This window comes from Myotis nattereri (assembly GCF_964212035.1).
Source record: "Myotis nattereri genome assembly, chromosome: 5".
Classification (NCBI taxonomy): domain Eukaryota; kingdom Metazoa; phylum Chordata; class Mammalia; order Chiroptera; family Vespertilionidae; genus Myotis; species Myotis nattereri.
Genome location: NC_138080.1, coordinates 25,787,759 through 25,815,231, shown reverse-complemented (window position 1 = coordinate 25,815,231; position 27,473 = coordinate 25,787,759). Strand labels below are relative to the sequence as shown.

Below are 27,473 nucleotides of genomic sequence, written 5' to 3'. Positions count from 1 at the left end.
CTGGGGTTTCAGGTGGTCAGATTTGAACCCAGAGCCTTGGCCAGCCTGGTAGGCCTATGCCACAGTTCTGCTGGCCTACATGTGGAATAGCACCCTCACCTCTGGCTTCATCAAATCTTCCAACTTCCTTTTCCCCTTGGTCTGGCTTCATGGGGGCTGGTTTTCACTCTTCCAGCACTCTATCTTTGTCGGCATGGCCTCAGAAGTTTCTGGTACAAGGCAGGGTGTCAAGGAGTAATACAAACCCTGTGGAATCCTGTGGTGCCCACTGAAGAGCCCGATGCTGTGCTTCACTTGCTTGATTTGCCTCCTTCATTGGTGACAGGGTGTGGCTCTGGTCTTCCACACTGAATGGGCTTTCCATGTCTGTGAACTTGCTAGGTGCCAGGCACTGAGTACTGTCTGTATGTCATCTTGGGTCGGCCCCATTTCCCTGATGAGGCAGTGGAGGGGCAGAAATGGGCAGGCCAGGGGGCGCGGGGGGCTCTGAGCCCTCATACTTACCCACTTGTCCACTCAATTGGTATGTCCCTGGTGGAGAAAGGCACCTCCATACCAGGTGACAGAGGATATGTTCGCATGGGGATGTCATGGTGAGAGAGGCTTCAAGAGGTCCTTACCCTCTCAGGTGGCACATTCCAGTGTGAGTGAGAGGAGGCATGTGGAAGATGGAGGCTCTGCTATGGATCCTTGGGGCGGGAATGGTTGTGAGGGAGTGCTTCTTGAAGGAGGCAGTAGGTCTTTCTGCTGAGGCGAGGAGGACAGGCAGGAGCTGGCTAGAAGCAGACAGATGACCGCTGAACTCGTTGTACCTTCGTACCCGTCTTGCCTGGCTGTGGGCCCCAGCTCATGGCTCATGCCCTGTTATCCATAGGGCACTTTCTTTTCTTTTTCACAGCTGTGTAGTACGTCACAATACAAAGACACCTTTATTTACGAGCTCTTGGTAATGGATATCGAAGCTATTTCCAGGCATTCGGTCCCAGGATTTGCACCGGACAGGGTATACCTGTGTAGCATATGGAAGAGGAGGACATTGGGAGGTGATGCCAGCACTGGGCATGTGGCCATCCCTACCTGGGTGTGATGTCTAGGGCACCACCAAGTAACGGCTTCCCCGGAGTTCCGTGAGCAGATTTGGAACAGGTCACCATGTCCTTACCACGCTTCACCCCTTCTCACCTCTCCTACTCAGTGCCGTCACCTCTACCCAGGTCCCCCAGCTCCTACCCTCACTCCCCATAGCATCCACCTGGCTCCTGTGAACACCTGAGTCAGGACACATTCCTCCTCTGCTCACCAATATCCGTGGCTCCCACCTCCTTTGGGGCAGATGCCCAAATAGTCCTCCTCCCATGACCCCTGTCACCTCCTCTCCTTTCCCCCTTGCTCATCCTTCCAGGCACATGTCCTCCTGGCTGCCTCTGGGACCTCCTAGGCTCACTTCCACTCTGGGCCTTTCCCTCTTTTTCTTATTTTCTTCTTTTTAAAAAAAATATATTTTTACTGATTTCAGAGAGGAAGGGAGAGGGAGATAGAAACATCAATGATGAGAGAGAATCTCCGAGGCCGCAACCCCAGGCATGTGCCCTGTACGAGAACCCAACCTGGGACCCTTCTACCTGCAGGCCGATGCTCTTCCCATTGAGCCAAACCAGCTAGGGCAACCCTGGGCCTTTCTCTTCCCCTGTCTGCATTTTCTCTTTTTCAGAGCTCTATACTACCTGACCTGCGGGTCTCTTCTCAGGTCTCTGCTCAAACGTTACCTCCCTGAGTGGCTGTCCCTGACCTGCTCCAGCTCACACAGACCTCGGCACGCTCAGACTGCCTGTCCTGATGGTTCTTATTAGCACCTGAAATTACTTGTTTCTTCTCAGTCTTCTCCCTGCCCTCAAGAACAGCAGGGCTTCAAGGGCAGGGATTTTTGTCTGTGTGTCCTTTGCTGTCCTGGCAGAGTAGGAACATGCATATTGAATGAATGTATTGCCCTGGCTGGTGGCTCAGTTGGTTGGAGTGTTGTCCCGTATATCAGAAGGTGGTGGGTTCAATTCCCACTGAGGGCACATACCTAGGTTTTGGGTTCGATCCCAGTTGGGGGCATACAGGAGGCAACTGATCAATGTTTCCCTCCCCCCTCCCCTCCCCCTCTCCCTTACCTTCTCCTCCCTCTCTCTCCCTCCTTCTCTCTCCCTCTCTCAAATTAATAAAAAACATATCCTTGGGTAAGGCTGAAAAAAATTAAAAAAAGAAAAGAAATTAATGACCTAGAAACCAGCATTGAATTAATTTCACTGCATAAATGTGCATTGAGGAGGGGGCCAGAGGACCACTCTGGGACTTGTCTTTGGGGGCTCACAGCCCACTTGGGGACATGGGGTGCTCCAGGGAATCAGAAGAGCATTGTCTTTGTGGTGGGCTATGATTTGCCCCTTGACAAAAAGAGTAATAAATAATAGGTTAAGACCCCAAGGTTGGGCAGGCCTGGATGTCTCTTTGGGCTGGCTCCCCAGCTGTAAGATGATGCCCCCCCTCACACCCTGCACAGCTTCCAGTCAGATGCCCCCTCCACTCTACTTTCTGTCTGGGTACCAGGTGGCCCTGGCAGGAGAGGACACCACTCTTCCCAGGCACTCCAGTATCTCAAAACAGGGACGGGAAGTTTGAAGTCAGCCCCTACTTCCCCCGCTTGGTGCCCACGTGGACCAAGAAGCAAGGCAAAGAAGCCTCTGGGGGTTGTCACCCCTCAGCCTGGTAGCCTGTTAGTGTCCACCATGGGGAGATGCCATAAAATACCAGATCCCAGTTCTAGACCCCTCCCCAGAACAACTTAAACCCCTGGGGAAGTGCTTACAGCTCTTTTTGAATTTGTCCAGAAGGTCTTCCGGCTTTTACCAGAAGGCCCTAAAAAACACACACAAAACAAAACAAAGAACCCTGGGGATATTCCAGGCATATGCTACAGCTTGGAGAACTGCTGCTCTCTTTATCACGGGAGACCCATGGGGCTGTGGACACGCAGCCAGCAGAGCTGTCCAGGTCCCCGGTGACACTCTTATGCCCAGACGTAGGAGGAGGCGCCCTGGAGACTCTGCCACATGACATTTTCCCAGAGATAAGAGTGTGTTGGGGCTGGCAGGCTGGCAGGCAAGTGGAACAGGCAGGAACAGTCCCAGCTGGGGTTACACCCGCCTGCTGGGTGATACACCCTGGCACAGCCAGGCCAGCCCCCTGTTGTGGGTGAGGGACACAGCCCTGTCTGTCCCAGGCCAAGGGGCCTTTGTCTTTGGTGCTGATGGGCAGGGTCCTTCTCGAGGGTCACAGCTTCTTCGCCAGGAGGCCCCCAGCTGGCCCTGCAGCTGGGGAGCTCGGGCTTTGAGGTTGATGCCTTGAGACGTTTTTACCTGGCAATGGAGTGCCCGGGATCTAGAAATCAAGACGGGAGCCTGTAACCGGAGGCCAGGAGCCACCCACTCAGTTGGAGGGAGCCTTCCTGTGGTTTGGCTTGGCATGGCTTATCTTGCCACACGGAGTTCCCCTCGTCTGGGCGGAAGCCCTTTTGACGGAAGCTCGGCTTCAGCTTCTGCCCTGGTGGCATCTCCTGTTGCCCTATCTGGCACAGGTTGCTGGGGAGCTCAGGGTGGCTGCTTTCGGAGGTGGGGAGGCCCCACCTGGAATATACTTCCAGCACTAAGTGAGAAACAACTTCTAGCTTGATTTTTCAACTCTCTCTCTCTTTTTTTTTTTAAATATATTTTATTGATTTTTTACAGAGAGGAAGGGAGAGGGATAGAGAGTTAGAAACATTGATGAGAGAGAAACATTGATCAGCTGCCTCCTGCACACCTCCTACTGGGGATGTGCCTGTAACCAAGGTACATGCCCTTGACCCGAATCGAACCTGGGACCTTTCAGTCTGCAGGCCGACGCTCTATCCACTGAGCCAAACCGGTTACGCCTCAACTCTCTTTTTTAATTAAAAGAATTACTTGGAAAAAAAAAAAAAGATAAAAGAATTACTCGACTGTATTCATTGTAAAATAAAATGCACTCCTTTAGGATGTGTACAGAGTGAGGCAGAGTTTCCTATCACCATTTGCATGAGAACCACCTCCATCGGTGTATGGCTCTTGTCAGGTCCTTTTTTCTAGATCCCTATGTGTAGCTGTCCCCGCCCCCCCCCCCCCCCCCCCCCCCCGGTGCCACCATGAGTTTATCTCTGACCGCCCAAAGTCTTGCCAGAATGTGACCGCCTCATGCCATGTCCCTGCTGTTTATTTAGTGCCTTGAGGAGTTCTTACCTTTGTTTTAATAAATTTTTTACTTGGGAATAATTCTGGATTTATGAAAAATAAGTAAGCTTTACATTTACAAAAGTTCCAAAGATACATACAGCTCCCATATACCCTTCATCTATCCTTAATGTCCACATTTTACCTTAATATGGTGCATTTCTCACAACTAACAAGTTAACTTTAGTATATTATCATCATTGATGAGTGCCAGGCGTTACTCAGATCTTCCGTTTCCCTCACTGTGTCCCTTTTCTGTCCCAGGGCCCCATCCAGGACCTCACGTTGCATTTCATTGTCACATCTCCTGAGTCTCGGCTGGTCTGTGACAGCACCAGTCTTTTCTTGTTTTTCACAACCTTGGTATTTTATAAAATGTCCTTCAATTTGGGTTTCTCTTATGTTTTCTCATGATTATACGAGGGCTTTGGGTTTGGGGGAGGAAGACTGCAGAGGTAAGCTGCCCTTCTCTCTGCATCCTGTCATGGGTATCAGTGAGGCTTGATCTCAGTGAGGCTTGATACCAATGAGGCTTAGCACAAGCGATGTTGACCTTGATCTCTTGGTTAAGGTCGTGTCTATCAGCTTTCCCCACTGCAGTGTAGTACTCTTTTTTTTTTTACTCTTTTTTATACACTATTTTTTTTAGTACTCTTTTTTATACACTATTCTGGAGCATTGAGGCTTCGAATATGTAATATGTCCAACACAGCCTCAAGTTCAAAACCATCATAAAAGATGGAGAGAGGCCTTCTTGTCCTCCTCCTCCTAGCACAGCTAACCACCCTTTCCAGTCTCCTGTGTGTCCTCCCAGTTTCTCAGTGCAAACAGAAGCAAATATGAATGTGTTTTTATTCTCCCCCATACACAGCTTTACACCCTGTTCTGAACAGGGAGATTGTTACTTAACAGTATTTCGTGGTGATTTTAGTGTATTAGCACATAGAGTGCTTGCTCATTTATTTTATTTTTTCTTCTCCCTCGAGGTTTAATTTAACCCTAGTAAACCTCCACTCATTTTTAGTGTATAGTTCTAAGGTTTTGACAAATGCAAAGAGTTGTGTAACCACCGCAATCAACACAGAGAACACTTCTGTCACCCCCCAAAACCTCCTGTGCCCTTTTGAAAGAATATATATTTTAAAATATATTTTATTGATTTTTTTTACAGAGAGGAAAGGAGAGGGAGAAGGATAGAGTTAGAAACATCAATGAGAGAGAAACATCAATTCAGCTGCCTCCTGCACACTCCCTACTGGGGATGTGCCCGCAACCAAGGTAAAAGCCCTTGACCGGAATCGAACCTGGAACCCTTCAGTCCACAGGCTGACCTCTATCCACTGGGCCAAACCAGTTAGGGCCCCTGTGCCTTTTTGTATTCACCCCTCCCCACCCCTCATATCTGACTCCTACTGATGGGTTCTCCACTCTGGTTTTGCCTTTTCTAGAATGTCATATAAAAGGGCTTATGCAGCCTTTGAATCTGGCTTGTTTCCCTCTGCATGATACATTTGAGAGCCATCCAGGCTGTGTGCATCAGTAGTTGGATCCTTTTTTATTTTAAAATATATTTGATTTCAGAGAGGAAGGGAGAGGGATAGAGAGATAGAAACATCAATGATGAGAGAGAATCATCGATCGGTTGCCTCCTGCACGCCCCCTAACTAGGGATCGAACCTACAACCCAGGTATGTGCCCTTGGCCGGAATAAAATCTGGGACCTTTCAGTCCCTAGGCTGAAGCTCTATCCACTGAGCCAAACCGGTTAGGGCTTGAGTTAATTTTTGTATGACTTATGAGGTATAGATTGAGGTTTATAATTTGTTTGGCATATGAGTGTCCAATTGTTCCAATACTATTTATTGGAAAGACCATCCTTTCTCCCTTGAGTTGCCTTTGTCAGAAATCAGTTGGTCATGTTCATGGGGGTCCATTTCGTGCGGCTGCTCTTTGGGTTAAACCACATTTCTTTATTACTGTAGCTTTATAGTAAGTCTTGAATTAGGCTGGGAGAATCTTCTTTGTTTATCTTTTCCAAAATTGTTTTGGCCAGTCAAATTCCTTTGCCTTTACATATAAATTTTATAATCAGCTTATTGATTTCTTAAAAAATGATCTTTGGCCCTGGCCGGTTTGGCTCAGTGGATAGAGCGTCGGCCTGCGGACTGAAGGGTCCCAGGTTCGATTCAGGTCAGGGGCATGTGCCTTGGTTGCAGGCACATCCCCAGTGGGGGGTGTGCAGGAGGAGTCTGATCGATGTTTCCCTCTCATCGATGTTTCTGGCTCTCTGTTCCTCTCCCTTCCTCTCTGTGAAAAATCAATAAAATATATTTAAAAAAATGATCTTTGTATATCAGTACATGGAAAGCGTTGCTATTTTTATAACTGTATTATTCCATCAACATCACCACTCTCTTGTACTTTCTAGCCTAACCTCCCCAAATAAATAGTCATTAAAAAAATATTTTTTTAAAATTTTTTTTATTGTTTTTACATTTGTGTCCTTATCCCCACATTACCCCCCATGCCCTCCACTCATGCCCTCACCCTCCAAAAAAAATATTTTTATTGATTTTAGAAAGGAAGGGAGAGGGAGAGAGAGACAGAAACATCAATGATGAAAGAGAATCACTGATCAGCTGCCTCCTGCATGCCCCACACTGCCTGCAATGCGGGCATCTGTCCTGACTGGGAATTGAACCATGACTTCCTGGTTCATAGGTTGATGCTCAACCACTGAGCCATGTCGGCTGGGCTAGAGATGGGTTTTATTGTAGAGATGGATTGATAGACCTGTTCCCTTGTTGGTCCATGGATTGCTCTTTTGCTTTTGGATTATTTGTCTTTTTATTGTTGATTTGTAAAAGTTATTTAAATCTGGTATCAAGACTAGTCCTTTATGAGATGAATGATGTGCAAATACAGTCATGTGTTGCATAATGACATTGTGGTCATTCTGTGTATAGGATGGTATCCCATCCTATCTAATAATAGACAATCATAGTAATTGACCATACCTTCGCTATGCCTCCCATTGGCTAATCAGCGAGATATGCAAAATAACCGCCAGCACAGATGGCAGTTAATTTGCATACATAGGCACGAAGCCATGGAGCGAAGACTGAAGGCGGCTCCAGCCGCAGCAGCAAAGGCTTGAAGGCGGCTCTGGCCGGAGTGAAGGCCTGGGTCCCGGGTGCCGGAGGAAAACCGGTGCAGGCAGCCAGGGGAAGGGAAGGCCTATTGCACGAATATTTTCGTGGAACAGGCCTCTAGTAAGATTATAATGGAGCTGAAAAATTCCTGTCCTCTAGTGACATCATAGCTGCTGTAACACTATAGGGCAACACATTGTTCGCGTGTTTGTGGTGATGCTTGTGTAAACAAACCGACTGCGTTGCCAGTCCTACAAAAATATAACACAAGATATTATGTAGAATACATTATACTTGATAATAATAATAAACAACTATGTTACAGGTAATGTATTTACTCTACTATACTTTCCATCATTATTTTAAAATGTACTCTTTCTACTTATTAAAATAATTTTTGTTATAAAACAGTATGCCATTGTACACCCACAACAGCCTCATACATCTCGTTTTTACTGCTTCTCTTGATTGCATCATTTCTCTGCACTTGACTTAATCGTGTATTGTTTTGTACAGTAGGCTATTTAGGTTCGTGGCCTTTGAGAAATAGGCCTGGTTGTGTAGAAGGCTCTACCACCTAGGCTTGTGTCTGTATACTCATGATGTTCGCACGCATTTCTCAGTTATTAAGCAGTGCATGACAGTATTTTCTCCCATTATGTGTGAACATATGGCGTCCTTTGAAGCAGAAAAGTTTGAAATTTTGATGAAGTCCCATTTATATATTTTTTTGGTCATTTATGGTTTTGGTGTCATATATAAGAAACCATTGCCCAATCCATAAAGGTCATTTCCTGGATTTGTTTTTGTTTTTTTACATGTTTTATCGTTTTAGCTATTACATTTAGGGCTCTGATCCATTTGAATTCATTTTTATATATAGTGTAAGGTAGGAGTCCAACTTCCTTCTTTTGCATGTGGCTTATCCAGTTGTCCCAGGCCTCTGTTGAAAAGAGTATTTTTTCCCTCGTTGAATGGTCATGGCACTCTTGGTTGAAAATCAGTTGGCAATAAACGCAAGAGTATGTTTCTGGACTCTCACATCGATTCCCTTGATCTTTATGTCTACCCTAATGCCAGTACCAGAGTCTTCATTACTGTACCTTTGTAATAAGTTTTGAAATTGGGAAATGTGATTTCTTCAACTTTGTTCTTTTTCCCTCCTGAAGCTTCTTTTGGCCATTCTTCGTCCCTTGCATTTCCATATGAATTTTCGGATCAACTGATGAATTACTGCAAAAAAATGCTCTTGGGATTTTGATAGAGGCTGCATTGAATCTGTAGATCTATGAATGCAAGCTGTCTTTTCATTTATTTAGGTTATTTATTTATTTATTTATTTAGTTTTTAGTTTAAAAGTTTGTTTGTTTTTTAATGAAAAACTGTATTTAAGGGAAGGGATATACAAAGGGAAGGGCTGAGCCAAGGAGATATTGGGTTGATGATGGTAGCACCCAGGAGCTGGAGTTTCATCTTTATATGTAGTCACTGGCAGGAAGCTCTTGTCAGTGGGTCTTGGGGCTTAGAATGTGAATGGAAAGCGAATGCTCCATCAGGTGTTTTTAGGACAGTTTTAATTCCTTATGTGGTCTGATTCCTGGTGCCCAGTAAATTTTCCTGGTCTTTGTCCTGTGTTGAGAAGTTTGGACAAGTCTTCCTTGTCTTTGTTCTCCTGTGGTGGGAAGCTTATAAATGGCCGTTAAGGATTATATTGACCTATAGTCCTAACAGGCAAGCAGATTTAAGGGTACACACCTGAGGTCAAATGCAAATGGCTCAGACTCAGGGCACTATTCTCCCTTCAGGCTTCCATATTCTGGGCTATTCAGATGGTTGGTGCAGCTGCTACTGTTGTCAGAGGAAGATGCCAGTATGCCCAAAAAGGGGCCACATGCTAACCTGCCTAGCTCAGGGAAGGTCTGTATGGTGGCCTTGCAAACTCAAGAGACCTCTCCTCTTTTGATTATATGTATAAAAACCTAAGCACTGACTAGCAGGGGACAGATGCTCAATGCACAGGATCAGGCTCCCCCCTATATGGATCAGGCCTGTGGGGATCAGGCTCCCTCCTGTCTGGATTGGGCCTGCAGGGATTGGGCCGAAACCAGTTATCCGACATCCCCTGAGGGGTCCAGGATTGTGAGAGGGTGCAGGCTGAGGGACCACACCGATGCACGAATTCATGCACTGGGCCTCTAGTAATGTATATAAAACAAGGTGCAAATCTGTCATTCTCTGGAGCATTATCGAGATTCTACTTCCCTGTGTGGTTCGTGTATTAGGCAGTGAGTTGAGCTCTGGGTGGTGACTCTGATCGAGGCTGTGGGTCTGTGTGTGTGTTGGAGGGTGGGGAGGTGTCAGCAGGGGACTGCTATGGCTAGAGAAGCTCACTCTTCGTGCCAGCTCTCTCAGCAACTAAGTTTGTACTTTTGTTGAATTTATTCCCAAGTATTTTTTAAAAATATTTGTATTGATTTCAGAGAGGGAGAAGGGAGAGAGAGAGAGAAACATTAAAGATGAAATAGAATCACTGATTGGTTGCCTCCTGCATGCCCCCTCCTGGGGATTGAGCCCGCAACCCAGGCATGCGCCCCCCCGACCGGAATCGAACCTGGGACCCCTCAGTCCGCAGGCCGACGCTCTATTCACTGAGCCAAACTGGTGAGGGCCCAAGTATTTTTTCTTTTTAATACATTTTTTTGATTTTTTACAGAGAGGAAGGGAGAGAGACAGAGAGTTAGAAACATCGATGAGAGAGAAACATCGATCAGCTGCCTTCTGCACACCTCCTAGCAGGGATGTGCCCGCAACCAAGGTACATGCCCTTGACCAGAATCGAACCTGGGACCCCTCAGTCCACAGGCCGATGCTCTATCCACCGAGCCAAACCAGTCAGGGCCCAAGTATTCTTTTTAATTTTTTTTTAAATCCTCACCTGAGGATATTTTTCCATTGATTTTTAGAGAGAGTGGAAGAGAGAGGGAAAGACAGAGAGAAATATCAATGTGACAGAGACACATAGATTGGTTGCCTCCTGCACATGCCCTGATCAGGGCCCGGGCCGGGAAGCAGCCTGCCCTTGACTGGAATGGAACCCGGGACCCTTCAGTCCACAGGCAGGCCGAGGCTCTATCCACTGAGCAAAACGGCCCAAGTATTTTATTCTTTTTGATGCTGTTGTAAATAGAATTGTTTCCTTAGTTTCATTTTCAGATTAACTGCTACTGTACAATAATATAACTGATTTTTGTATATTGATCTGACATTCTGCAACCTTGTTGAACTTATTATCTCTGATAGTTTATTATTTTTATTTTTTTGGGGGGGGGTAGGTAGATTCCTAAACATTGCCTATAGACAGGATTATGTTATCTGTGAATAGTTTTCCTCCTTCCTTTGTCTTTACCTCTTTTTCTTACCCAATTGCCCTGGCTAGAAACCTCCAGTGCAGTGCTGACTAGCCGTGTGAGTGGACGTCCTTATTTTATTCCTGATCCTAGAGGGCAAGCTTTCAATGCTTCACCATGAAGTATTGTTCGCTGTGGGTTTGTGTAGATGTCCATTATCAGGTTGAGGACTTCCTTTCTATTCCTAGTTTGTTGAGTGTTTTTTATCATGGAAAGGTGTTGGGTTTTGTCTAATGCTTTTTCTTCATCTATTGATAATTTTGTGATTTACTCTGTTCATATGATGTATTGTGTTGATTTTGACATTTTTGGACCACCGTTGCATTTCTGGGATAAATCCCACTTGGTATGGTGCATAATTTTTTTTATATGTTGCTATATTTGTACTAGTATTTTGTTGAGGATTTTTGGTGTGCGTCTATATTCATAAGAAATATCAGTCAGTAGTTTTCTTAAATATTTGTTAGAATTCATCAAACTTTTTTTTAAAGCTTTATTGGGTTATAATTGATATACAGAAAATTACAATCTTTCATTTTCTTTGAGGTACATGTTTACATGTATACATTTCCCTGTGCATGTTGCTTTAGCTGTATCCTGTAGGTTTTCCTATGTTGTGTTTTCAGTTTCTTTCATCTCAAAATATTTTCTACTTTCCTTGTGATTTTTCTCTCTGACTCGTTGGTTATTTAGGAATCTGTTGTTTAATTTGCACATAGTAGTGAATTGCCCAATATTTCCTTCCTTTGTTTTCTAACTTCATTCCATTGTGGCCAGATCGCATACTTTATAAGATTTCAGCCCTTTTATATGCTTTCTTAGAGAATGCTCTATGTGCCATTGATGAGAATGTGTATTCTGCTGCTTAGTGGATTGTTCTATACATGTCTCTTAGCTCTTGTTGATTTATTGTGTGTTGACATTTTTTGTTTCCTTGCTGATCTTTTGTTCAGTGTTCTGTCCATTGTTGAAGATAGGTATGGATGTCTCCCAACTATTATTATTGCTGTATTTCCCTTGCCCCATGCTATTTTTACATCTGTGTAGTGTTCCTCAGTCTGGACCAATCCCACCAAGTCCAGTTACTCTTCTACATGAGCTTTTAATTTTCTGGTTTTCTAGTATTTCCCTCCTGATAGAGCCTGTGGGGTCTTCAGGCTTGTGTGTCGGCTGCGCCGAGGGCTGATTCCTGTAAGGGAGATGCTGTGTTGGAGAGGAAGTGGATTTAGAATCATCTTGCCAGGTCTGCCTGGAAAGGCTGTGCCCAGGTCCTTCTGAGGTGCCCCCCGTCACCTTGGTGAACTGTCCTACGGAATAGAGTCTCACACTTGCCAGGCACTGGGTTACTGTGACTCATCCTCATTCTGCTGACAACCTGACGGGCTTGGCACTGCTATTTTCCCCATTTTAGATTGAACAACAAATTTAGGAAAGTGACAACCCTTGTCCAGGTCACATGGTGAGGCTGTGGCTGAGCTGTTCAGCTTTGGGACTTCTCAGTACAACTGAAAAGCTACAAATTAATATTTGCTTGGTATAAAAGTTATAAAATAGTCTTAAAAGACAAACCCAGATCACATTGGAGGCTATAAAACAGAAAGCTTTCCATTCTCACTCCACAGACAACCTCCATCCAGGTTTGGTTATCTCCTCCAAGCTTGTTGTCCCTACTTAGGCCAGAAATATACACAAACATTTTTTTTAAGAAGGGCAAAATTGGAGGACACTATCAATTCTGTGCATCTCATTTGGTTTTCAGCACTGTAGCCTGAATTGCTTCCTGGCCCAGTTCCAAGACCAATTTAGCCAACTTCCTGCTGATGGACATCAAAGTGGTTAATGGGTTTCACTCTGGAAAGCACTGCCACAGGGAGTGGCTGTCCTTGCAAACCCACCTAGGAGAGCAGAGTGGTCAGTAGGGGCAGTCAGAGGAGGTGACGTCTGTGTTGAGAGGAAGCCAGGATGTGGAAAGGCTTGAGGAGTCATTCCAGGCAGGGAATCAGCATTTGCAAAGGCCCTGAGGCAGGAGTAGGTTTGACTTTCTCTTGACCACTAGGTTTGACTGGAATTAATGAGCCAGGTGGAGGTGGGGGCTCAGAGCAGGAAGGTGACAGGGCAATTGCTCAGGGCCTTGGAGGCCATAGGAACACTTTGGAGCAGAGGAGAGATGTGATCCTGACTCATTGTAAGTGTTCCTTTGGTTTTACAGGGCAAACATTCTTTTGGGCACCACAATAAGAACTTTTCAAACCCTTCTAATTACCCTCTGAGGCATGGCATTATTCCCACTTACCAAATGAGGAAACTGAGGCACAAAGAGATGACCTGCCCTACCCATATTGTCCAGAAAGGAGAGGGCAGTGCCTGGATTCCAGCTGGCCTCTGAGAAGCCCAGAGCCAGGGCAGCTAGTTGCCATGGGCCACTTCCTGCTTTTGCTCCTGGCCTGGCTGTCAGTTGAGACCATGGAGCAGGTGACACTAGGGCTGAGTGCCAAGGGCGGGCCTGGCTCTGGAAGCTGCAGAATTCCTGAGCAGGGTGCAACCTGCTGGGAATTTTGTGAAGGGATGGTGTCTGGAGTGAGACGGTAAAAGCCAATAAGATGTCTTCCTGCCCCACTGCGTTCTGAGCCGAATTCTCATTTGTACAATGGCAGGTTTGGTTTTTCACCCCATAGCATTGATCATCTGCCTTGTGCCTGGCTCTGTGTTGGGAGCTGGGGAGAGGCCTGAGAACGTGCCAGGCAGAGGACCCTGCCCCCATGAGGCTACCACTCTACTGGGTGGATGGCTGGCTGGGAAGGGGCAGATCACAGCCAGGTAAACAAATCAGTAAACTGGAGGTTGCCAGTTATGAGAAGAATTGAGAATTGATCAGAATGGTGTGTGACAGAAGCTGCTTCATATTAGCGGTGAGGGCAGGGAGGAGGCAGTTTGGCTAGGAGTTGCCTGCTGGCCAGTTGAATGCTACAGGGAGAGGGTCCAGGCCCAGGAGCAGACAGTGCAAATCTCTTGAGGTAGGAGCTTGCCTGGTGTTTTGGGGGAACATTGAGGAGGCCAGGAGCCAAGCGAGCGAGGAGGAGGCTAGGAGGAGGTGAGGACAGGGAGGTGACTGGGCAGAACATGTAGGGCCTTGTGGGCTGTGGGGAGGGAGGTGGGAGCCTGGGAGGGTTCTGAACAGAGGGGGCACATGCCACGACTTGGCATCCAAAGGCGTCCTATGGCCACTCTGGAGAAAACGGTGTGTGGGGGTGAGGGTGGGCAGCCTGAGGGTGCAATTGCACTGTTCCAGGCAAGCACTGATGGGCCAGGCCAATGGCCTTGGAGATGGAGAGAATTGGCTGCATTTGAAGGTGGAGCCAGCAGGACTTACTGCTGGGTGGGGTGGCGTGAAGGGGTGGGTGAGACATGGGAGGAGCTCAGGCTTTTGACCTGAGTGAGGAGTGTAACCTTGACCCTTGAGGTGACCACAATGACACAGTGGCACCTGCCTGGAGACTCTGAGTGTGGGCTGGGCCCTGGGTGATCAATGGTCACTGTTGGATAGTCACTCCTGGGCGTAGATGAGGCAGGGACTATGGCAGGGTGTGCACAGGCTGGGTGTTGAGGCTCTGGAGACTGAGTGATAAGCTCTACTCTATTCTAGCAAAACCACAGAGGAAACCCCCTTGGAGATAGGAGTGACAGGGATGTCTCCCTCATTGGTGTCCCACCTATGTTCCCATCCTGGCTTTGCTTCTTCTGGCTGAGTGGCTTGGGCAAGTCCTAATACTCTGAGCCTTAGTCTATCCATTTGTGAAATGGGTGTATTGACCCTGGCCTCATTCCTTCAGTGTCGCTAGAGGGTTTGCTGAGATGTTACCCATGGTGGCCAGTGGTCCTTGTGGGGTGGTCATGACTGAGGCCCCGGAGCGTGGGGACCCTGCTGACCTTGTGCTAAGGCCTCACGGCCACACTGAGGCTTTGAGTGACTCCAGAAGGGTGTGGTGATAAGGAAGGGATCCCAGCCCAGGGCCCTTGCTGGGCGCCTGTTACCAGATTGGTCAGGTGAGGGGTGGCCTGGGCATTCACTGGATCTGGGTTGGGCTTGTTGCTGACTCATCCTCTGCTGGCTTATCTGTTTATTTTCCCTTCCCTGGGAAGGCCTGCCCACCTGCCAGCTTGGGTGTGGCCTCCATTGTTCCCCCATGCAGGAGTTCCCCTGCTCTTGTTGGCTGGAAGTCAAAGGGTTCCTGTTGGGTCCTTGTGCTCTGTTCAGGGGACATTCCCTGAACCCTCATCACCTTCCAGGGAGAGGTGGCCCATTTTAGAGTTGGTAAACTGAGGCTCCACAGGGGTGAAATGACTCATGCCAGGTCATACAGCCAGCCGGGCCCTCCTTGGTGATTGGGTGGCATCCTCCCATCCCCCAGGTAGCTGAGCCGGTGTTCAGAGAGGGTGGAGACCTGTCCAGGACTTGTGGAGGCAAAGCTGACCTTTGAACCCAGGCTGTCTGGCTCCAGAGTCCGTGGACTGGACCTCCACTGGAGGCTGTATTGGTGTGTGGAGGATGCACGTTTGGGAGGAAGGGGTACATTTTACTGCATCTGTCCATAGGTGAATGAGCAGGGCCTGTGGGCAGAGCGTACAGCCCTGTGCCTATACCTGCTTGCTGGTACCCAGCTGTCCTCTGAGGTGGGTGGAGTTACACACCCCTCCACCCCCTTACTGACAGGAAACCAGACCAAGAAGCAGGGGAGCCAGCCCAAGGTCATACAGCCTGGGTGCACGGTGGCCCTTGTCGCAGTGGGGAAGAGAGAGGAGGGAGGTGGGACCTTCGAGCCACAGTGAGGGATGTGGTCACCCATGGAGCATGGGTGGGGTCAAGGAGGAGGAAGCAGATGACTGAAGCTTGAAAGTCACCTCCAGATAAATGGACAGTCAGTGTTCCGGGCAGAGCTGCTTGGGGGAGGTTTTCTTCCACCACGCCGCCGTGAAGGCCCCAAGAGTGCCCCTGCTGCTGTGTGCCAGGAATGCTGTGGGGGCCTTAGGGCACAACTGGACAGGCCCCTCTTCACCGAGCCCCTTGGAAATTTCTGGGGGCTGCTTTTTGGGGGCTGTCCAGGCCGAGAGTGGGTATTGCTGCTCTCTTTACTCAGCAGTCCAGGAGCTTCTAGAAATGCAATTAGATGAGTCCCAGGGCTCCTGGCTAGTGAAGACCCCCCTGCCTACCCATCCTTGTCCCCAACAGGCTCTGCCTCCTTCACCCAGGCTGTGTCCTCCACTCATACTTCCTGCTCACCATGAAGTCCCAGCCACAGAAAGCCGCCTTCCCCTGTGTGTGCCCAGAGCTGTCTGGCTTCTCTTGGGCATCATGCTAGCCCTCGTGCTCTCAGGCTCTCATTGTCCAGTCCATGGCTGTGGTGTCACCATTGTGCTCATGGTGCTGACACCCCCCCGCCCCAAGACATGTCCAGAGCAGTCACAGAGGACACACGTACCAGCACCAGTGGCAGAAGGCCTGGCCCTGGCTGGGGAGACGCTGGCGGCTTCTGTGTCAGATGTTTGGGCCCAGAGGCCTGATGACCTGGTGGTCAGAGGCTCAGACCCCATGGGTTACGCTCATGCTCACGCCACTCCTGGTCACTGGGTGACCTTGCAGAGCTGCCTGTCCTCTGGGCCTGGTTGCAGACTCATCTTTGTGGTTCTCATCATGGTTAAGTAGGTAAATCCATGGAAAGTTCTCAGCTCCTTGTCTGGTATACGGTGGGCACTCGACAACAGTTAACTACATTTTTTTGAAAGTAATTTTTTAGAATCAGTAATCCATATGGTTGATAATGCACAATTCAAGGATGTTCCAGAACATGCAATGATTTTTCCTTCCCAGCAGGCCCCGGCTTCCATGGGCTCGATTTTGTTGTTGTTTTTTCCTTTAGTTGCAGAACACACACATTTATTTCTGCATCTTTTGTTTTCTTCAGTATATCCAGATGGAAGTCAGGAGATAAAAAGCTTGTGTGTGTGTGTGTGTGTGTGTGTGTGTCTCCACAGTAGTGTGAATGGGCCCTAATTTATTTAATTAATAAATGAATTTATTAATTAAATAAATTATGGCCCACCCCCATAGGCTTTAAAGTTCTTTAGATCTGAGCTACTCTTACTGGGAAACTAACATGATTGTAATGATTTTGTGAGGAAATTTTAATGGGCTGTTTGTACTTTCCCGAGGTTTATTATATTTTTATATTGATTGATTTTTAGAGAGAGAAAGGAAGGGAGAGGGAGGAAGGGGGGGGGAGAGAAAGAGAGAGAGGAAGAGAGACATCGATTTGTTGTTCCGCTTATTTATGCATTCATTTTTTGCTTCTTGTTTGTGCCCTGACTGGGGATTGAACCCTCAACCTTGGTGTATCAGACGACACTCTAACCAACTGAGCTCCCTGGCCAGGGCCTCTGCACTTTTCCTGAGTCATGAGCATGTCCTCTTGGACTTATTTATACGTTTGACCTTTTACTGAGATTTAACTTAGATACAGGAGCTCGCCCAATCTTAAGTGTATACTTTGATTTTTAAAATAAATGCATGTCCACCCAGGTAATCACTAGACAGATCACAACAGAGGGTGCTGTCATCACCCCAGAAGTTCTCTCATACGCCTACCAGTCAGTTACCTCAGAGGGAAACAACTGCTCCGATTTCTGTCAGCAGAGACTGGTTTTGCCTGTTCAACTTCAAGTCTACTCTGTGCCTCAGCAGGCGAAACAAGGGCATATGTCAACAAAAGGCACGAGTGAGAATGTTCATAGCAGCTTTATTATGGACCTGAACTTGGAAAGACCCCCAAACATCCCATCACCTACTGAATGGGTAAACAAACTGTGGTCCATTCATGCAATGGAATATGGGTCAGCAGTGAAAAAAAAACTGCCCCCTCTGGCACTCTCTAGGGTCCCAACAGGGGTCCCCAACACAAATAGGGTGCCCCTGAGACACTATAGTTGTCACAGTATTGGGGAGCAAGGTGGCACCAATGCACTAGGCTGGGAACTCAGGGCCGCTGCTGTCTTGCCATATGAGGCACAGCTGCACGCCTGTCCAGCCCCAATTGTCCTATGTCCTGCACAGATTTCAGATAATCCAAATGTTTATCTTGGTACAAACATTGTTTGAAATTCCCTGAGTCTAGATAGAACCTTTCTCTGTTTTACATGAAACAAGAGTCCTTTTCAGGCTTTAAAAGTCTCAAAATGCCACTTCTACTTCAGTGCCTGCTTGGCCTTCTGCTCCTTTGCTTTCCTTCCTTAATGGTCCAGGGTGGCTTCCAGTCTTCCCACTCTGCATGCATCCACGTGTAATAGTGTGAGTCGGTGCAGGTAGTGCCTGAGTGTTTCTGTAGTTAAATACATGGCATATGTATTTTTCATTAAACTGCACTGAGGAATCATTTACATACTAGGAAAGTCATCCATTGCAAACGCAGTGATTTTTTGTAAATTTACCGTAAATATTAGCAAACGTCACCACAGTCCAGTTTTAGAACATTTTCATCACCCCCGAAAGCTCCCTCCTCCATTTTCCACCCCTGGGGCATCACTGATCCACTTCCTGCCTCTATTTGTCATTTTGGGATATGAAACATCATATTTTGTCACCAGCTACTTTCCTTTTAATCTTTATAGCATACATGTGGCATTATATTAACTTAAAACATATATGTAGAAACTGTACTGATCTCTTTGGGTCTGGGAGAGATGGTTCAAATACTTGTTAAGGAAAGGGCCGTTTGGCATGCTGGGGCTGGAGCAGCCAGCTAGAGGGAAGTGGTTCATTTGTTACCAGCCTTCGGTCATCTGCCTCTCTCCTGCCTCCGGATCCTCCAAAGCCAGAGCATCCCCCCGTGCCCCGTTGGAGTTGGTGTCTTTGCTGAGGTCACCCAAAATGCAAGAGGGGATTGCGCCACCACGTGTGGTCACACTTCCTGTCCTGCAAACTGGCTTCATGAGTAATTTCTGTTCCTTCCTCCTCCCACAGGGACTTCCTTCCTCGAGGTTCGGGAATTGTCACCCGGCGGCCTCTCATTCTGCAGCTCATCTTCTCAAAAACAGGTATGGTGGGATGAGTCAAAGCTGTAACAGGAAGTGAATGGGGGGGGGGTCACTGTGTCCTGCAGGAGCCAGGGGTCTTATGATGGGGGCTCTGATGGCTGGACTGTTGTTTGGGTTTGAGTTCATGTTTTCCACGTGTGCAGGGAAGTTGAAGCACAGTTCACTGAACATGTACACCCACCCCAGCATCCCCAGTCATGACCAGGCTGCCGGGTACATATGTGCTGGCTGTATTGTAGATAACATGTTAAACGCTTTCAAAATCAGTAGCAGACGTTGTGACACTTAACCCCAAATGCTTCAGTGCCCCATCCCTTGCAGTTGGGCCATTTTGCAGTCACAGACCCCACCAAGAAAAGTAATCAGTCCTGCATGTTATTTAATGTCCAGTCCATACAGGTTGCCAGTTGTCCCCAAATATCCCCCCTGGCTGATTTACAGCTGCTCTGATCAGTCCCCTGCTACGCTCCATTGTTACGTTTCCCGTTTGCGTTACAGCAGCATCCCTGCCATTTCTTCTTTAATCACAACATTGACTTTTGGGAGAGACCCACAGAAGGAATTCCTTTTTTTTTTTTTCTTTCTTGTGAATTTCAGTTGCTTGAATTGAATAAAGAATCTTCCACATGGAGATTTTTTTTTTTTCTATACTCCTCACGGTAGCCTCAAGTTTATTTCTGTTCTTCTTGTGCAAGTCTGACTTGACATGGGCATATCTCGCAGCTTGAAACCCACTCAGGCCTCTCTCGAAAGCATCTCAGTTCAGAAGGTGCACTGGGTGAGGGGAATACCTGGGGCGGGTTCTCTTTTCTCTCTAGAGCCATGGCAAACTCCGGCTCGTGAGCCACGTGTGGCTCTTCCTAAGCCTTAGGAGTACCCTGATTAAGTTAATAACAGTGTACCTACCTTTATAGTTTAAGTTTAAAAAATTTGGCTCTCAAAAGAAATTTCAATCGTTGTACTGTTGATATTTGGCTCTGTTGACTAATGAGTTTGCCGACCACTGCTCTAGAACCCCTAGGGGTCTCAGTGCAGAGTCTCCATGCTGCTTCCCCATGACCTGGAGTGTCAGCCCTGGCCAGTTCAGTACTGGAAAGGCAACAAAAACATCCATTTTACAGATGGGAAACTGAGGCTTAGCCAAATTACTTGCCGTCCTCGTGGACTCCAGATCTGAAATTTGAGGTTAGACCTCTGACCAGGCTCTCAGCTGTGCCCTAGTCCCACCCTACCCATTTGCCATGGGAGGGCGTGACTGATGAGAGGCTGCATCAGATTGGCCCAGCTCCTCTTTCTGAGGGTAAGCCAATGGGCTGCCTCCTCTGGGTTCAGCTGGCCAATCAGCTGTTCCTGGACGGGCAGCTGCAGAGCAGCGTGTTTCAGAGTTCACATGGATTAGTCACAGAGGGCTTGGCCTACTGGGTTTCTGCTTCCCATTTTGCAGGTTGTTGAGGTAGAAGGGTAATAGTCTGCGTTTTAATGAGTTTCCAGGGTATTGCTGATGCTTTTGGCCCCTGGCCATACTGGGAAATCCTCTGACCTGTAGATGGGAGCTGGGAGCTACTAGTAAGACTGCCCAGGTTCAGATCCTGGCTCTGCAGCTTACTGGCTGTCTGTCCCTGGGCAGGGACTGCTGCTCACAGCCATGTTTCCTGCCTGAACAGAGGAGATAATAATAGCACCTCTTTGTTGTGGCAAAGACCATGTTATTCAGTCTAAGTACATCTTAGAACAGCGCTGAGGAGTGCTGACCCAACAGCTGCAGTTTTGTGCTTGCTGCCAGCCTGTTTGGGGAGAGCTTGCTGGGAGAACAGGTGAGCACCTCCACAGTGGCTGTCACCCAGCGGTGGTCCCCTGGCCATGTACCATGTACCCCAGGCTGGTCCAGGGCTGGGGCACCCAGGTGAGCAGGATCAGGACCTACCACCTGCCCTCCTGGTACTCCCTTTAGTGGCGGGGGACAGATGAGGAAGACTTGGCTGGAGGGACAAAGAGTGCGACACAGGCCTGGCCTTTATCAGATGGGAACAAGTGTGGTGGTGGGGGGGGGGGGGGGTGGGGACATCCCTCGATTATCGTGAACTTTTCCAAAGAATTAATGTGTGAGTTGAGGCTGACAAGTAGGATAGGTATGCTGGGGAAGGGAGCTCTCCTTCCCAGCAGAGAGTGTGTGAGGATCATGAGATCCCCGTGCCCAGAGTGGCCTGTTGGAGGAACTGAAATTCCTTCTGCGGGAAGGAGAAGCACGTGACGAGCAGTGCCCTGGTGGGAGCACCAAGGGCAGGAACTTGACCCAGATTATCTGCCTCGTGCCTAATGCAGATTGATATTGAAATCTTCGTTCCTGTCGTCCCCACTTCACAGAAGACTGAACTGAGGCCTCTGAGCTGAAACCACTGTCCTGAGGGCACGATGGAGGGTTATCTTGAAAGCCCCATCTTAAATTCACTCTTGGGAAGTGTGGCCGTAGACCAAGGTGTGACTTGACCAGATCCTGTAGCTGCTTGTGGAGAAGAGACCACAGGGACATGCTCAGGGGCAGGGGACCCAAGAGGAGGCGGGAGCAGGTGCCCCGGGACAGGTAGGGATGGGGTGGCAGCCATGGAGATGGAGATGTACTTGGATCCTGTTGGGCTGGGATGTGGGAGAAGGGTCCTGGTGTCCCACATGGGAGTGGCCTTTGCTGTGTCCCAGTTCCCATACTCCCCTCCCCCACCTGACCATGGCATTCTAGGTCTCTTAACGATCCAAGTAGATGTGTGGCCACTTTGTGCTGGGCCTGGTTCCGACACCAGCGAGGCACTGTGAGTCCTCTGAGAGTCCTGGTGCTCCCTGAGCCCAGCCAGGCTGAGAGGGGAAAGCAACAGAGCATTGCAGAGAGTATACTGGGCACCAGCTGTACTTTGGCCCAGAGGCCCAGGGAGAACACTCTAGGCAGGGCCAACAGTGTGTGTGCAGCTGTGAGATGAGTCTGGGGAGGGCCGGAAGCAGGTGGCACAGCCTGTCAGGGGTGGTGAAGGATTCAGGCAGTGGGAGCCTGAAGGGCATGCGGGGTGGGGAGAGCAGCTCAGCCCACTGGCTTTGTGGAGGAGGGACGGCCAGGAGCAGGAGTATGGGCCGGGAGGCCAGGGAGAGGGTAGCCTGGCGAGAAGTGATGGGGCCTGGCCCGAGGTGGTGCCTTGGGTGTGAAGGGCAATCTAGAGTGACCTCAAGGTGGGGAGGCCACCAAGACACCAAACAGCAGAGGTCCTGGGGTTGGGCTAGGCAGGTGGGAGGTGGGATTCCCCACTAATAGGAGGGAGGAAGCTCAGTGCAGTGGGGGATGAAGTGATGGCTAGGGCTCCTGGGGTTACGGCCTTGGGGCTGTGTTGTTCCTAGAGATTGACCTTTTGTCCGGCTGGATCTCTGGGCCATGACTTTAGAGCTGCCACCCTGTACTAATGGGGCGACAGTGCACCCCGTGTGGCTGTGGTGTGGCCCTGAGACTGGGCCTCATTCCTCCCCCTCTGACTCCTGCGACACCCAGTGGTGCCCAGCTTCTCCTCGTCCAGACTGGTGTCAGTGAGCCATTATTTTTAATCAGCTTAGGTTGAAAATTACCTCAGACTGCAGCTTACCAGGGTTTGGAGGCTCCTGAGTGAACCCTGCTCCTCCTCAGGCACCACCCCTGGGCCTTGTAAACACTAAGTGCTGAGGACTGTTCTTGTCTGGAATGTGGATGACTAGGGCCTCCTGAGCCTCCCTTCCTGTCCTTGACCTTGGCTGGGCACACAGGAACCAGAGAGGGGATGTCAGGACTTGGTTCCTAGCCTCCCTCCCATGGCTTTGAGGTCCTGGCGGGGCCCCGTTGGCCTCTGGGACCTTACCTCCTCTTGGTTGCCAGCGGCAGCCACATCTCTCTCCTCATCCTCACGCGCAGCTCATTTGTTTCTGTCTCAGGCCTTCATCCTCACTGTGCTCCCTGCCGGAAACACCATGCACCGTCCGCCCTCCCGCTCCCCTCGGGGAGCCCTCCAGCCAGTGCTGCTGCATTTCCTCTGCATCCCATGTTATGTGACATCATCTTGTTCTTTGCTTTTCTTAGTGGTCTCTTTCTGGCCTTGCTCCAGCACCAGTGGCACAAGAGCGGGGATGCTGATCTGCGTTGTCCATTGCTTCCTTCCCGCGCCCCCGTGCCCAGCCCAAGGCCTGGCACCCAGTAGGTGCTCCATCAGCATTGGCCAGGTGCCTAGGCCAATGCTCTAAGGCAGTGGTTCTCAACCTTCTGGCCCTTTAAATACAGTTCCTCATGTTGGGACCCAACCATAAAATTATTTTCGTTGCTACTTCATAACTGTCATGTTGCTACTGTTATGAATCGTAATGTAAGTGTCTGATATGCAGGATGGTCTTAGGCGACCCCTGTGAAAGGGTCGTTCGACCGCCAAAGGGGTCGACCCACAGGTTGAGAACCACTGCCCTAAGGGCTGCTGCTGTGCCCCTTCTCTTCTGTGGGCGGTTTTATCAATGACTGCTGTGCCTTCTCCCATGAGCCAGGCTCTGCCAGGGCTCTTTCTATAAAGCCTAGAGCCTCTGCAGCAGTTGGGTGTGCACCTTGTGTCTCCAAGAGGAAACCAAGCTGGGAGCTGGCGAGGGGTTGCCTACGGGCTGACTGGGATGCCAGCAGGGCTGTCACCTTCTCCAATGTGTACCCTTCTCCCATATCACCAAGCAGTTCTCCCAATTTTAGTGGGCACTTCCCAGGTATCCTGCAGTTTAACTCATTCTGATACTACCTACCTTCAGATCCCACAGGTTAAAGGCTCAGGCCCACAGGACTGTACCCCGCCCACCCCCATAGACACTAGTTACAAGTCCAGATTGTCATCTGTGCTTTTGACTGATTGGCTATAGATCAGAGGTTCCAGTGACCCCCTCCTTAAGTTTCCAGAGTGGCTCACAGAATTCAGAGAAACATCTTACTCACTAGATTTTCAGTTTATTAGAAGAATAGATAACTCGGGAATAGCCAGATGGAAGAGATGCACAGGGCAAGGTATAGGGAAGTGGCTTGGAGCTCCCAGACACTCCATCAGCACCCCCATGTGTTCACTAACCCGGAAGCTCTCCAAATCTGTTCCTTTGGGTTTTTGTGGAAGCTTCATCATGTAGACGTGAATGATGAAATCATTCCTTATTGGTGGTGGATTCAACCTCTAGCCTGTACCCTCCTAGACGTCACAGGGTGGGACTGAAAGTTCCAATTCTCTAATCACGAGGTTGGTTCCCTTCATAAACTCAGGTGTGGTTGAAAGGGGCTTGTTATGAATAGAGACTCCTTTATGGCTCTTATCACTTAGGAGTTTCTAAGGATTTTAGGAGCTCTGTGCCAGGAATGGAGAGAAGACTAAATATATTTCTTACTATGAATCACAGTATCGCAGCTTCCCAGTGGCAATGTGTCCTAGACTGGGAGATGTTCTCAGCTTGTCTCAAGTCAGAAGGAGCTTGAGGACCAAACGAACTTGGGAGATACCATGTGCTTTGTCCCTTCTTGTTCGGCTAAAGGCTCTGAAAAGTCCCTGGAGATCAGATCCAGGTCCCTGGAAATTGGGTCTGTTAGATCCTGTGGTACTCAGGGTCTCCCAAGTATGTTTGAGCCCCATGTCATTCCTCCTGTGCCATGTCAGCAGGACCAGCATGCCTGTTGGTGCCTGGTATGGAGAAGGCAGACCCCATCTCCCGCTTCCAGAAAGTCAGCCTCGTGGTTCTGCTCTTTGCTGGGTCAGAATGGACAAGAGATGGGATCTAGGCACGAAAATTATGGCAGAGCCCCTCCGCATAGACCACTGAGACTCCCAACAACTTTGCAAGTGCCCCCAATCCGGCAACTGAGCTATTTGTGTGTTCCCATGGGCCCAGCACTGTGGATTTCATTGCTTTCTCTCATCCCAGCACTGGGTTTTATGTTGTTGCTTTTCATTGTTCGGAAACTGAGGTCTTGATAGATGGGTGAGGCTAGGTAGTCCTACATCCCTATCTTCCTCCTGTCATCTCCCCAAATCATGTGACACCTGACTCACCTTCTCCAGGCCTGAGAAGCATGTTATTCTAGCAAGATATTTCACAATTCTTAAGAAATACAAACAAGCAAACAAACAAAGAAGAAGAGGGAGAGAGAGAAAAGAAAAACAAAAAAGAGAAGGAGCCCTGGCTAGTATGCTCAATGGTTAGAGCATCGGCCCACGCAGTCAAGGATCTTGGGTTCAATTCCGGGTCAAGGGCACATACCTGGGTTGCGGGTTTGATCCCCAGGCCCTGGTTGGAGCCTGTGCAGGAGGCAACCAATCCATGTGTCTTTCACATCCATGTTGTTTCTCTCTCCCCCCACCCCCAACCCCACTTCTTCCCATCCTTCCATTCTCTCTAAAAAAGACAATAGAAAAAATATCCTGGGGTGAGGATTAACAAAAAAGAAACAAACAAGAAGAAATGCCAGCAGTGACCTACTCTGCCTTTGGGGTAGGGAAGGTGTTTTTTTGTGTTTTTTTTTTTGTCACATACATGTGCTTTATTGAACTCCAGTCTTGGGGCAGGTGATAGGAACCCACATAGCCACGATTCACTGCAGTGGTGAAAATCACAATGACCGCAATGATGACCACAAGTATGACAAGGAGGCCCAAGACCAAAGCCCAGCTGTTCAGGCACTTGGCGGTGGACGCATAGCTCTGGGCCCCAATAACGTCTCCCACCATCTTCCGGTCCCTAGACTTCACGGAGTAGGTGAATGCCACGAAGCCCAGGCAGCAGGGGTTGAAGAAGAGGGTGTTGAACATGTGGTCGGGCACCACTGTGTCAGTCTGGATGTTGATCACCGTCGTACTTGCTGCCATTGAGTTCTGGGGACCCCCCAGCACAGGCACCTCATGTTCCCCCTTGAGCACCTCATAGGATGAGGACACTCTGTTGCGGGCGTTAGGGAAGACGAAGCGCTGGGAGTTGGGGTTCATGGTGTCTGAGCGGAGCAGATGGCGTGCGGATGCCGATCCCAGGATCAAAGGTGATCTTTTAAAAAAAAAAAAATTTTCTTTATTGATTTCATAGAGGAAGGGAGAATGAGAGAGAGATAGAAACATCAATGATGAGAGAGAATCACTGATCAGGTGCCTTCTGCACCGCCCCCCCCTCCCCTCACTGGGGATCTAGCACGCAACCCAGGCATGTGCCTTTGGCCGGAATCGAACCTGGGACTCTTCAGTCTGCAGGCTGATGCTATATCCACTGAGCCAAGCCGGCGAGGGCAGGAAAGTGAACTTATGACCTTGCTTTCATGGGCTGATGTCCTCCCAGCTTACAGTACCTAATGCTTTGTAATAGGCTTCTCAGTAAGGTTTTATTAAGCAACTATTCTGTACCAGGCACCAGGGAGAGTATGACCAAAACCAAGTCCTCCACAGTCCCTCTCTGGAAATTCCAGCTCTAGTAGGGGACATGCGAGCATATGGTGTGGCAGTGTGAGGAGTGCCGTGGAGGAGAGGACAGAGGGACAGACGGGTGCTGCTGGCATCGGGTGGTCAGGTTGGGTCTCCCCGTGTAGGGTGTTTAGAGCTGAGACCTGAAGGAGGCAGGGAACAAGTTGGGGGGACGAGGGGGGTGAGCAGAACCTCTTTCTAGAAAAGTACTGCAAATGCATTCATTGACCCCACAATTAGGACGAGGCGGGAAGCCCGGCGGTGGACGATGGTGGCTGGCTCCTCTGGGTTGGCAGTGTGACTGCTGGACAAGGGCCCACTTTATTCCTTTATTCCTGCTGTGCTCCCGGCTCTGGACTGGGTCCCGTGGAGCCCCAAGACCTGATTACACATGCTGACCCTCCTCCCAGGGAAGCGCACTTGGCTAAGAGTGTGGGGGTGTTTGTGTGGCTGTTGAAATACTGTGGCAGGGGCTGGGAACCGGAGGGACTGGCTTTGTTATCTGCGCATGAGGAAGAGGTTTGGAAACGCAGCAGCTGGGCTGGGGACCGGCGACGCTCTGCGGTGGGGACTGTGGCAGGCAGACCGGGCAGTAGCTCAGCCCTGGCTGCTGGGAACGAGTTGAGAGGGAGCTCTCCAGGAATCGCGGGTGATGAGCTCAACCCTAAGGCCTCTGACTTATTGAGACCATGGATAGTTAAGTCATCTCCACATTTGAACACATACAGGGTTCTGGAGGCCTTGGCTAATAACCCTTCTTGTCTATTTCTCCTGTTTCGATTTTCCTCATGGGGAAACCAAGGTACAGAGAGTGAGCCTGGACAGTAGGCAGGCCCCTCCCTCCTTGTAGTCTCCTCTAGGTACAGAGCATGCTCAGGACATGGGGAAATGTCACTTCAGTGAGATGGTGCAGGCACAGGCTCTCTGCCTACCCCTACCCTTACCTGCCTCCATCACATGGACTGGGGTTGGAGTCAGGCAGGCCATCCCTCCCAGTTGGGCCTCTGTCAGACCTGCTGTGACATGCTTATGCAGTGTCCATCTTCCCCGTCAGACCAGGAGCCTGGCTCGGGGCTGGGCCTGTGT

The 27,473-nt window shown here is 49.1% G+C and overlaps 2 protein-coding genes across 9 annotated transcripts in view; one reads left to right on the top strand and one right to left on the bottom strand.

Moving 5' to 3' along the window:
- Positions 1-27,473, top strand: part of DNM2 (dynamin 2) — an 85,768-nt gene that overhangs the window by 10,431 nt on the left and 47,864 nt on the right. For all 8 annotated transcript variants that reach the window (XM_081092089.1, XM_081092090.1, XM_081092087.1 and 5 more), the window contains exon 2: positions 18,860-18,933. In XM_081092089.1, coding sequence (XP_080948215.1) covers positions 18,860-18,933 — 74 coding nt within the window. The remainder of the gene's footprint in view (positions 1-18,859; positions 18,934-27,473) is intronic.
- On the bottom strand, positions 23,430-25,979 carry LOC308520755 (interferon-induced transmembrane protein 3-like). Its single transcript, XM_081093472.1, has one exon. It carries the CDS (start codon positions 25,923-25,925, stop codon positions 25,419-25,421), a length of 507 nt encoding a protein of 168 aa, XP_080949598.1. The 5' UTR covers positions 25,926-25,979; the 3' UTR covers positions 23,430-25,418.

What these genes read in the sequence shown, in the direction of transcription:
- LOC308520755 (XM_081093472.1), bottom strand. Translation starts at nt 25,925, where the DNA reads ATGAACCCCAACTCCCAGCGCTTCGTCTTCCCTAACGCCCGCAACAGA.